General features: G+C 43.2%; 1 protein-coding gene across 1 annotated transcript; it reads left to right on the top strand.

The window, feature by feature from the left end:
• The first annotated feature begins 659 nt into the window (after nucleotides 1-659).
• Nucleotides 660-10,970, top strand: FLCN (folliculin). Its single transcript, XM_003210607.4, has 11 exons — nucleotides 660-908; nucleotides 1,728-1,874; nucleotides 2,553-2,774; nucleotides 3,233-3,393; nucleotides 3,987-4,078; nucleotides 4,810-5,000; nucleotides 6,149-6,262; nucleotides 6,625-6,748; nucleotides 7,060-7,191; nucleotides 8,658-8,763; nucleotides 9,547-10,970. Exons 1-11 carry the CDS (start codon nucleotides 660-662, stop codon nucleotides 9,746-9,748), a joined length of 1,740 nt encoding a protein of 579 aa, XP_003210655.1. The 3' UTR covers nucleotides 9,749-10,970.
• The last annotated feature ends 746 nt before the right edge of the window (nucleotides 10,971-11,716 follow it).

The raw sequence follows: 11,716 nt of genomic DNA, 5'->3' as shown, positions 1-11,716 counted from the left end.
GTGGCAGCCGGGGTGCCGCTGTGGGCACGCAGCGCCTGGCCGGGCCTGTAGGCCTGCAGCGTTAGAACGAGGGGGAACGGCTTTAGGCTGGAAGAGAGAGGTTTAGGTTAGATGTGAGGGGGAAATCCTTCACTCAGAGGGCGGTGAGGTGCTGGCACTGCTCACAGAGCAGTGGGTGCCCATCCCTGGAGGTGCCCGAGGCCGTGGGTGGCCCTGGGCAGCCTGAGCTGGAAGGGCAGCCAGCCCGTGGCGGGGGTGGGGCTGGATGAACCCTGAGGTCCCTTCTCAGCCATTCTGTCAGTTTGGCCAAAGCAAACTTGGGTGGAGGTCTTTGAGGGTGGCTGAGCACAGAAGCATTGGTCCTGCCCAGTCCCATCCCAGCAAAGTCTGAGGTGTCTAAATACTGGGTGATTGTCTTGCTCTGGGCCTGTCCTGTCAAGGCCTGAGGTATGAGCATACCCCAGGGTGGAATTGTGCTGGACACTCTGGCTGAGCAGTTCTTGGAAGGACATAGATCAGCATTCACACCCAACAGGTCCAGGGGGTGTTCTGACAGCTGTTATTGTCACCAGTTTGTATTTATGTACACATATACATATATATATATATATATATCACTCATCTGCAGGAGACCCTGACGGATGTGCTGAGCTCTCGCTATGAATGCTATTGTGGCCCTCTGCCATTTTTGTGAGCTCCACGGTCCCCGCACCCTCTTTTGCACTGAGGTTCTACACTCACCGCTCCCTCAAGGTGCAGGCAGCGGGGATATCTCTGGGCAGAATGAGCAAGCGGAAGAGGAGGAAGGAGGCATCCAGATGAGCAGCAGGATCCGCTCACACAGCCCAGCTGAAGGTGCCAGTGCTGACTCCAGCAGTCCGGGGCCAAAGAAGTCAGACATGTGTGAGGCAAGTGTGAATACCTGTACACAGACCATCAGTGTTTCTTTGCTTCACTAAAGGGCTCTTGGATTCTCTGATTCAAATTGCTTTGTTTAGGAGGAAGGAAAAACACACATGAACTACTCCTATACTTTCATGTAACTGACGGTACTAAAAAAGTCCTTACAAACTGCAGGTGACCCGTGACAGAAATTGAAGGAACTGTTATTAAGCAAATAGACTTTGGTGAGATTCTTTGTGGAGATCTTTTTAAGCCCTATGTGCGTGATTTTCATGTGTCTGATAAATGCTTCCCTCAGACTTCAAGGGTTTTTTGCTTCATTAGGCCAGGTTCTAACACTGATTAATGGTAATCTTTAGCAGCAATGTCAAAAAAAATGAAAAAAAACAAACTTCTCAAAGCTATTAAAATGGTAGAGAAAATCTATGTTCTCAGTTATTCTTTAGTGTGGCTACTATTAGCACTTGATCTGAGCTACTTGTTATTTACTTTCCTTTAGGTTATGGCCAGTGCTTTTGTTGGCCAGCTGGTTTCACAGGTGCTGTTAACTGACTTGTACTGCTTGCAGAGCCATCGCCATCAAATTCAGAATCAAATTCATGAGTGGAAAACTAGCATAGGAAATATATTGCACGGAGTGCAATTTGAGGATCTGAGTTCAAGTGCTGATCCTGACTCAAACTGCTTGTATTCTGAATTCTTGAGTTTATATTTGCATGTGTAAATAATGTTACCCTACGTTTTGAAGGGAAAATGCAGAGGCAGTTGGAAACCTTAGACATCTGCATGTTCATTTATGCTTGGATTTGCTTTTCTGTCTTCAGGGTTGCCGCTCTCTTGCAGGAGGACATCCTGGATTTGTCAGCCATGACAAGGAGACTTCGATCAAGTATGTCAGTCACCAACACCCCAACCATCCCCAGCTGTTCAGCATTGTGCGCCAGGCCTGCGTTCGCAGTCTGAGTTGTGAGGTAACTCTCCAGGAGAACAGGGAGAAATCCTGTTTAGGGCCTTACACACTGCTTCAAATCCAACATGCTGCTTTGCTAATCTTAGCTGCGCTGTACAGTCCGGAAGAAGGAGGGAATGGAGGTGGAAAGAAAGATGTAAAGACTGTTTGTTCTGGGATTGGTGGGAATTTTTAAGGATGATGTTTGATAACCTTGGGGATGTTTTCCTCTTGATTTCTGAGGTGTAAAAGTTTTCTTATTTTCACTCCTGTGCATTTATTGCTGGTTGTTTCTTGTTTGTGTGTTTTTAATATAAACTGATAAATTGTTTGTGTAAAAATGCTGGCATCTGTTGCTTTGCATTGAGAAATAATTGGCCTTTACAGACAGCCAACATTAAGCATCTCATAGGGAGAGCCTTACAGGCTAGTGTTTGTATGCCAGGATCAGCAATTTCTTGTGATTTCTCCACAATTTTGTAGCTGAATTGAGCTAAATGTGTAAATTAAAGTTAAATTGAAAGCTTTATTATGTTTGTAGAGGTCTGCTTGACTGCAGGTTTTGGATAGCCTTAAAAAAAAGAAGAAAAAAAAGCTTGTTTTATTCATCAGATGTCTGTTAAATAGCAGAAAGCTTTAGTTATACAGTTCATAACTCATCCAGCTGAGCTTGTTTGGTCTGTATGTCCCTTCCATTCAGGTCTGCCCAGGACGTGAAGGGCCTATATTTTTTGGAGACGAACAGCATGGTTTTGTGTTCAGCCACACCTTCTTTATCAAAGACAGCCTGGCCCGAGGTTTCCAGCGCTGGTACAGCATCATCACTATCATGATGGACCGGATTTACCTCATCAACTCATGGCCTTTCTTGTTGGGAAAAATCAGAGGCATCATCGATGAGCTTCAGGGCAAAGCACTTAAGGTGGGTCAGCGAGTGATTCCTTTTGGCTCAGCATTAATACAGCATTGTGGTAGTTTTTTGCATCTTAATGCAAAAGCTGCTCTTGCTCACTGCAGTCAGGTTAGTCTTTAAGGAATAAAAGGGCAGTGTGTATCTGGGTGTATAGGAGAGAGGGGACAGACCACCTTTGTCCTTTTAAGCCATCTTCAGACTCCAAACTGCCACACGATAGCTCTGTTAGAATTTAAGTACCCAAAGTAGTGAAGGGCAGCATTTTGGGAGCGGATGTGTTACTCAGTGATAATGTTAAGCAATCTAAGAATAAGGTGTTTTTTCCTTCCCTCATTATTTGCAGTGTATTTGAATGACTGTGTTTGATGCACCCCTTTCACTAGTGGCTGTTCCTTAGCGTTTTGGTGACTTTAGATTTCTGTCAGCACTTTATCAGACTGTCACACTGTCCTCCTTCTGTGCTGCAGGTGTTTGAAGCAGAGCAGTTTGGGTGCCCTCAGCGTGCCCAGAGGATGAACACAGCCTTCACCCCCTTCCTGCACCAGCGCAACGGCAACGCAGCCCGCTCCTTAACATCACTGACCAACGATGAGAACCTGTGGGCATGTTTGCACACTTCCTTTGCTTGGTAATGCCACTTGTGTTTCTAGCTTCTAGACCTCCTTCACAAAGAAAATGTTGCTTTTTTTTTTTTTTTTTGTAAAGGGTTGGAAATGTTTGGGTTGTTTCTCTTGATGCAGTAAGCTGGACTTTGCTAAGTAGACTCTGAATTAGAGGAAGCTAAGCTCAGAAAGCCTCATGATGGCTTTAGGGCAAAGATAGTTCTTGTTGCTGGGAAGTAAAGCTCCTTATGCAAAAACTGAAGTACGAGGAAAAGCGAGGAAAAATGCAAGAAAAGTCACCCCTACACCTCAGTGTGTTTGCTCATCAGAACTCCCTGGAAAGATGCCACAGAGAGGGATGCAGTGCTGGCATGTGACTTGGATGGGGAATAAATGTGTTGCACAAGGTAATTGCGAAATGGTAGGCCTTTCAGTGACTGAGCAACTGCAGCTGTAAGGGGCACTGGTAGTTAGGACAAAGGAACGTGTAGGTGTGTCAATAAGAAACACATATTGGTTAATGATTGAATATTTTGTTACACAGATTTCTTTCTAAATTTTGTCACTTAGCAAGCAGGATTAACAAATGCTGCTTCCACTTGTTTTTCAATGTTTCCAGGCTTCTGAAAGCTTGTGGCAGCCGACTTACGGAAAAACTTCTGGAGGGAGCTCCAACTGAAGACACCCTTGTTCAGATGGAAAAACTTGCAGGTGAGGTCAGAGTTTCCAGAGCTGGAAGATCCTCTAAGAATGCTGTGACTGGTAAAGCACCAAAATCTTTTGCCAGCATACTAAGTGCAACTGTCCCTCTTGGATTTCACCTTAATGGTAGCCCTGCAGTAGCTGATGTGCTTTCCCATATGCCTGTGACTGTCAGGAATGTGAAATCAAGGCCTTTGGCATTGTAGGCTCTCTGCATGCACTTATGTTGTTTATTGTTTGAGTAGGAACATTGCATCATTGTCATTATTGTTCTCTGGCTGGGCTGGCCTTCTCAATGAATCTCTATAGCCAGAAGAATTTGCAGTCAAAATATGGAGATTTCTTCTTGGTCTTTTTTCCTCTCAAATTTCTAAAATTAAAGAATCTTAAATTCTTCTCATAGTTAATAATTTTATTACTCCATGTAGAAAAGAATCTGCAAAAGCTGTGGCAGTGACAGAGGATGCACAGCTGGTTGGGGGACGCAATGTTTTGTTCTGTGGAAGATGAACATTCCTTGTTGACCTTCCAATGGTTATTTTATATCTGAGGTGCAAAACTTAGTTATACTTTAAGGCTATGACACTGTTTTCAATTACTGTATTCCAAATGCTTTCTCCTCACATACAGCCAAAAACAGTTATCTGTAGTTTGTGTAGGCACTTCTGAGGCAATTCCCAGTCCTAGATAGCAGCAATTCTAATGAGAACTCAGGTTGTTTTTGTCTGTTTGTTTTCTAGACCTCCAAGAAGAGTCAGAAGGCTGGGATGGGTCTGAGGAAGAAGAGAAGCCTTCTTCCCAGCCAGATGTTGCAGAAGGGCAGGAGCTCTCTAAATGCTCTCCTGAAACATCCCTGATGCCAGATTGCAACAGATGGAACGTAGCTCACAGAAGGTTGTCCGTCTTCCGCTCTCTCAGGCATATGAGACAGGTAAGAGAGGAACAAGTTCACTTTGCTTCTGAGTTCACAAGCTAATAACTTCTCATTCTGCTGATACTGTATTTTGAAAAGGATACATTTTTTTTTCCTGCAGTTTGCATTTGTTTCCTGTTCAAGGCAGTGCCTACATAGCTAGTAACAGTGTTAACTGCATTTCTGAGATTCTGGCTGTCTCTGAGGTCATGCTCTGCTTGTCCTGAGCCTCTTCCAGTCATCTGTCGTGTGGCTGGGATCATGTGATTTCTCTCAAGTTCTGCACTTCTGTCCTTCCCAAAAGCAATGTCAGTAAATGCAGAGGTTATGCAGCATGTTCAAAGCTGAGCATTGTTTGCTTACAACAAAAGTGTTTTAGGGAAAAAAAAAAAAAAGAGCAGGAGCAACAGAACAAATGGTTCAGTCTGTGTGGATTTAGCTTGTCACCAGTGCTTCCAGTTACTCTGAGGAAGAAGGCTTTGTGCATAAGACCCACAGTTACTGTTACACCAGCTTGTTTTCCTGGATGCTCTTGACAAGTAGCTCCTATGTTTTTTATCTGCTATATCTCTCTATCTGCCACTTGTTCTCCTTTCTCCTAATTTGGAATGCTAAAAGCTATTAAATTACACCATATTGCAACTTTTAGCCACCTTTAGAGGCTTATCTAAGAAAATTGTTACAGCTTTCATGCCTGAATCACTATTATGAACATAACACAGATCAGAGAAATGGGAAAAGTTATCTCCTAATAGAAGTTATCCAGTTCCATTCCAAGGAGGCCTGTATTTATCTTGCCAACCCACTAACTAGGCCAGGAAGCAGGCTGATTTGTGTAATCTTGCCAGAGAGCTGAAGGATTTGAGAGAGTGTAGGAATTGAACTGTTCTCTTACTGTGCTTAATACTGACTCAAACCATTGGTTAGGCACGTTGGTGGTACTTTGCTGCTGTTTATTCTTGAAACTGTAAGAGGGGGTAAAAATTACTTTGCACGATTCTGACATCTTCAGCACCTGACAGAGAAATACTTAATCTTGGTACCAGGTTTTGAACTGTTGTCAGTACACACAGTTTGCTAAATTTTCATGTCCATTCCTGCTGTTTGGTTCTAGGCAGTTTCCTACGTGGCATGTTTTCTAACAGGGCAGTTTGGTTTCATTTCAGGTTCTTGGGGCTTCAGCATTCCGCATGCTGGCTTGGCATGTTCTGATGGGGAACCAGGTCATCTGGAAAGCTCGAGACATGGATCTTGTCCAGTCTGCTTTTGATGTGCTGAGGGTAGAGACCTTTTCCTTTTTTTCCTTGGCTGCTTGTTTTTACATATGTTTGAGTGGTCCAGCTTTCATAATAACCTGCCTCTAATATGTAATCTTGTGGAAAATGTGTTCTAAATTACATGATTTTGAGGGGAGAAAAAAGTTCAACCTTTGGATTTTGTGGCTGTCCATAGATAGCAACTGTATAGTTTTTCTTTCAAGCTGAGTGAGATATTTCTGATCTTCCCCCCCCTCTCCTTTCTGATCAGCAGAATATTTACAGCAGTCCTCCAGTTCTTGGCTGGTCTTGAAAGTTGGGTAAAAGACTGTGCTTTGCTGATTTATATCCAATGGTTCTTCCAGCAAATTCCCTTCTTTCTTTAGACCATGCTGCCTGTTGGCTGTGTGCGGATCATCCCCTACAGTGAGCAGTATGAAGAGGCATATCGGTGCAACTTCTTAGGGCTTAGCCCACATGTCCAAATCCCATCCCACATATTGTCATCTGGTAAGAACTCTCCATATCGTATTCTGTCAAAGGGTGCTAATATTTTTCAATAAAGAATTACCAGATAGTCTAAAAATGCTGCATGAACTTCAGTCTTTACCACGTCTCTTCCCAATATCCCTGCCTGATCAGTTGTTGAAAGTGTGTCACCTCTTGTAACCGCTAATAGCACCATAGCTGACAGTCCTGGTTCCTACTGAGCAAGTGTTGTAAGCTGACAGAACTGTGGGTTTTTTGGAGCAGAGTTTGCAGCCCTGTTTTAGAATCTGGGCCATTGTAGATAATGTTGTTTGGGGCTTCTGTTGCTCTAGAGTTTGCAGTCCTCGTGGAAGTTCGCGCTGCTACTCGGTCCACTCTCTACCCAACTCTGCTTGAAGATGAGCAGTCCCTCAACAAGTATGAGTTTGTTGTCACCAGTGGCAGTCCTGTTGCAGCAGATCGAGGTGGGTGCTTTGGACCCTGAAGAAACTTCTAGCACTGAGAATAAAATAAGAATCCTGATCTTTAACCATTTTTTATGCTTTTCATGTGCTGGCCTTTAAGGAAGTCTGAGTAGAAAGCCAAATCACTATAGGAACAGGGGCTGAGAATTGACAGCTGTTTAGGTTATGTCTACCATAGTCTGTTTAGCAGATCCCTCAGAAATGGGAAACAAATTCTGTAACATGGATTCAGTAGCAATTGTAGGGAAATTCTTTTGAAAACTATGACAAGCACTTTTTATCCTCAAGTACTCGTTGGTTTATTTTGAATGTCTCTAGTTTAATCCACTAAACGTGTAAGGACTGTGATGTTACTCATCATCTCCCATACTCCACCTGATAGACTGATATGACTGACACAGAAGTGGCAGTCCTTTCTTTACCTGCTTTGTTCTGTAATTTGGAGCACTTGCAAGTAGATGTGATTCTAGTCAGGTCCACCCATTTCAGATTTTCTGGAAGTCCAAACTTAAACACATCGGCATCAGTGTCTGTCTCAAAAGACATGGACAGGTGGTTAACTCTGTCCACTGAACACTCAGGTACAATGTAAAGCAAAGATTCACTCCCTCTGTAGAGTTCTTTCTGAGCTCCAGCAGCTGTTGTAGATCCAGTGTAGATAATTATAGCTTTCTGTTTTCCATCTGATTAATGGCATGTCTAGGAGCTTCTTCCAGGACAGGCTATTTTATCACAGCATCATGCTTACTAGGCAATAGAGAGCTGATAAAATAGCCTCCTAGAGAATACTATAAATTGTCCAGGAAAGGAATGCCTCAGGTTGGTTAGCTTTTTTTAATGTATATTTTTATTTATGTATGTAATAAACAGCATGAAGTTTTTTCGTAACTTTGCATGTGTAATGAGCTTTTGATATGGTACTGGAAACAACAAAATTGAAACAACTTCGTTTTAAAAGTGAGCCTTAAAAACAAGGGCCCCTGAACCTGTGTGCATGTCCCAAGATCCTTTACAGAATTCAGCACTGCATCTTGGATCAGAGCTTTTTTAGTAGAATGATCTTTTATACCCTCTAAAAAACAGGTGAAATGAAGGCAGGCCATGGAGGCTGTTCTTTCACCTTCTAGAGCAGGTAGATTTCTTCCTGACTTGAGAAGGAATTTGGCTTGATTAGTTCAGAGATAATGTTCTGTGCTGAAACTGGCTGTGCTGTTATTAATACTTCAGCTTTCTGCATATAGAAAGAAATTGTGTTGATGCACCAGGTCAAAGTACTGGTGAAAAATGAGTGCAAACCAGAACTCTTTAACAGACTAAGAGATGGAACAAATACGTATTCATCTGTAATTCCAGCAGGTACTCAGGATAAATGGGTTAGTCCTTGGTATTACCAGTAAAGCTGTCAGTTACCACCGATAGATTGCAAATCCTGTTTCTCAGCATTTCCCTTCTTTCTGATCTTGCAGTTGGTCCTACAATCTTGAACAAGATCGAAGCTGCTCTGACCAACCAGAACCTTTCTGTAGATGTTGTGGATCAGTGCCTTGTTTGCCTGAAAGAGGAGTGGATGAAGTAAGTACTGCTCCTGCTGCAGTCAGAGAAACAGCTTTGGCATGAATCCTGGAATGGTTACAGTAGAGTACAGGGCAAACTTGTAGTCAGATAACTTCTACTTCAGTCTTGAGAGCAGTCAGCTTTACTAATGGGAGATGAGAGTGTCAGAATTCTACTTTGATCCCCTCTTCTTTGCCTTTCAGCAGTTCTTAACCTTTATGCTTCAGTTCTTGCATCTGGAGTTTACCTACGTGACGATACTTGTCGGCCTTATACACGTTACGAGGATTAAGAATGCAAACATATAAGCCTGTCAGTGAACTCTGTATTCCAGTGCAGATAACGTGCCAAATAGATGTCATGGTTGTGCCTCCAGGCAGCACGTTTCAAAGATGCAAGGAGTTAGAAAGGAAGACCAAACAGTCATGTGAAATAATTCACAGAATGTTATGATTTTGAGAAATTATCTGAAGGCCAGATGGGCACTGGATGTGCCTCCCAGGGAGATTCCCAGTTGTCAGAGCTAATTATTTTACTTTTAACAAGAATGAAAAAGAGGAGGATCACATGTACTACTACTGAAAATGACTAATTCCCCTTAACTAATCTCCCTTTTTCTTGTGCCCTTCTTCCCCCACTTTCTTTGTTTAAAGCTGGAGAATAGTCTCCGTGGAATACTGCTTGAGACATTTATTAACGTGTAGTTGCAGTAGGTGCTGAGAGAAGTTACAGTTAGTGCTCATTGCCTCTTTGATGCATACGAGTCAATTGTAGTAGTGACAGGAGTTCTCTTTCCTGCAGTAAAGTGAAGGTCCTCTTTAAATTCACCAAAGTGGACAGCAGACCCAAGGAAGATACCCAAAAACTGTTGAGCATTCTGGGAGCTGCAGAGGAGGACAATGTCAAGCTTCTGAAGTTCTGGATGACCGGCCTGAGCAAGACATACAAGTCCCACCTGATGTCAACAGTTCGCAGCCCGACGTCCTCGGAGTCTCGGAACTAAAGGGTGCCCAACCTCACTTGCTGCCTTCAGATAATTGCAGGGAACCCCAAGTTACCACTGCTGAGCCTGCAGCATGTGCATTAGGAGGATAGTGAAACCTCATCACTATTCTAATGGTCCTCAAACTAACTTGAAGAGTCACTTGAGTCTTTTCTAATTGCTGTGAGACTGGACTAATAAGTGCTAATAAACACTGCTGCTGTCTGTCCTGAAACTCTAAATCTAGACCTGCACGCTCAAGACTAAAATACAGCAACACTCAAAGAATCAGCGTGAAGTAATTAAAATCCCGTGCTGTCATCCTAAGGCATTATGGTGCTTAATCAGTTTTAGATTACATTGGCAAGACTCAGAGACCTGTGACAGCATCCAGAACTCCTGGAATGGATGTAGCTAACCTCTCTGAATCTCACATACAGCTCCTAAATGTCTGAGAGACCAAGAACCAAAAAATAAGCGATGTCACAGGGTATGGATCACGTGTATATTATTTAAAACCACTCAGATTTATGAAGAGACTATTTTCTGCTGTAGCAAAAGTCAGGAGTATCCTGTTGGAGTCACGTCACTCCGCTTCTATTTATTTATGTCTTGACTTGAGACAGTTTCAGCATTTGCTTTGGAAATCCTGTCTGGGAGGGAGAATTGTAACACAACAAGTCTCAAAATGCAGTCTGCTCGCCCCTCCAGAGGGTACAATACCTTGTTTTGCCTGCGTTGCAAAACTTCCAAATAATGAAGATTACCTCTCCAGGGTAAGGTCTCTGGTGTGTTCTTTTGTCTTCAGAAATAGTTTTCTAGCTACCTAATTAAGTTAAGCAGATCCAACCTGTAGGTGCTCCCTTCTTATATAACTCTATAGTAGCCATTTTGAATGCTTAATAGTTCAAGACAATGTTGGTGCAGTTTTTATATGACCTGAACAGACATTCCTTAACTGCGTTGTAAGGAATCACTGTTTCTGTTGTGAAGTCATGGCGTTTTTGTCCTGGATCATTCTTGGGGAAACTTGACATTACCACAGACGTTTGTATCGAGCTAGAGGCAGGTTTGACCCAGGTGACCTCCTGCTCTCATTCAGACAAGAACGGAGCTCAGAGCGGGTGTTCCAACTTGTCACCAGTTCTGTTCTGTATGAAATATGCAGGTTGCTTTTGTCTGGAACATCTGTAAAATGGAGACAGACATTAAATCTCATTAAGAGCTATTTTTGTAAAATGGACAAAGCCTCATTTTGTCTTGATTTAAGTGTGGGTGTGTTGGGGTTGGGGGAAGCAGCAGTTGATTCACAAGTTCCTGCACCTTAGCCTAGATCTAATGTGCACCATTTAACAGGCCTCTTCACTTTTATCTTTGTTACATGTGTGGAACAAGAGCTACTGCTGCGTTAATTGAAAATGCTTGGCTGGACGTAACAACAGGATATTCAAACAGCAAACATACTTAGAAAAAAAATGCATTACCCTGTTAATCAACCAGTTATTTAATTTCAGGGTTCCGAGAAAGGTGTTTTCCCATTGTCAATAAGGAAATGAGGGAGAGAAGGTACGCAAGCTTTACCCACAGGAAAGGAAACTTTGAGTAATAAATGCGATAGAGTCCACTGATAGTGAAACAAAAATGGCAGCAGCAAATAGAAAAGCATGGACTAGTGAGTCAGGATCTCAAGCACAGGGCTGGTGCTTGCTTATATGTGCTCAAGTAATTTTTCTGCTTCGAAGCTGTTCTGGTTCAGTCCAGAGCTGTGCAACAACAGGCCAGACGTTTGGCGTTTAGATGTTCCTGACAGCTGAGCTGCCTGGTTTCTAAAGCATCGTTTTTCCAAGCATTAAAGCTGCGTAACCTCAGTTCCTGCCTATGCCCGAGTTTGGGGGGGGGAGACGTGGCTCCCGCAACGGCAGAAAGGCGAGCCCAAGCTCCGGCTTCGCGCCGCGCTTCATCGGAGCGGGCAGGGAGGTGCGGGCAGCG

This window comes from Meleagris gallopavo, chromosome 16 (assembly GCF_000146605.3).
Source record: "Meleagris gallopavo isolate NT-WF06-2002-E0010 breed Aviagen turkey brand Nicholas breeding stock chromosome 16, Turkey_5.1, whole genome shotgun sequence".
Taxonomy (NCBI): Eukaryota; Metazoa; Chordata; class Aves; order Galliformes; family Phasianidae; genus Meleagris; species Meleagris gallopavo.
This window is presented reverse-complemented; position numbering and strand designations above follow the sequence as displayed.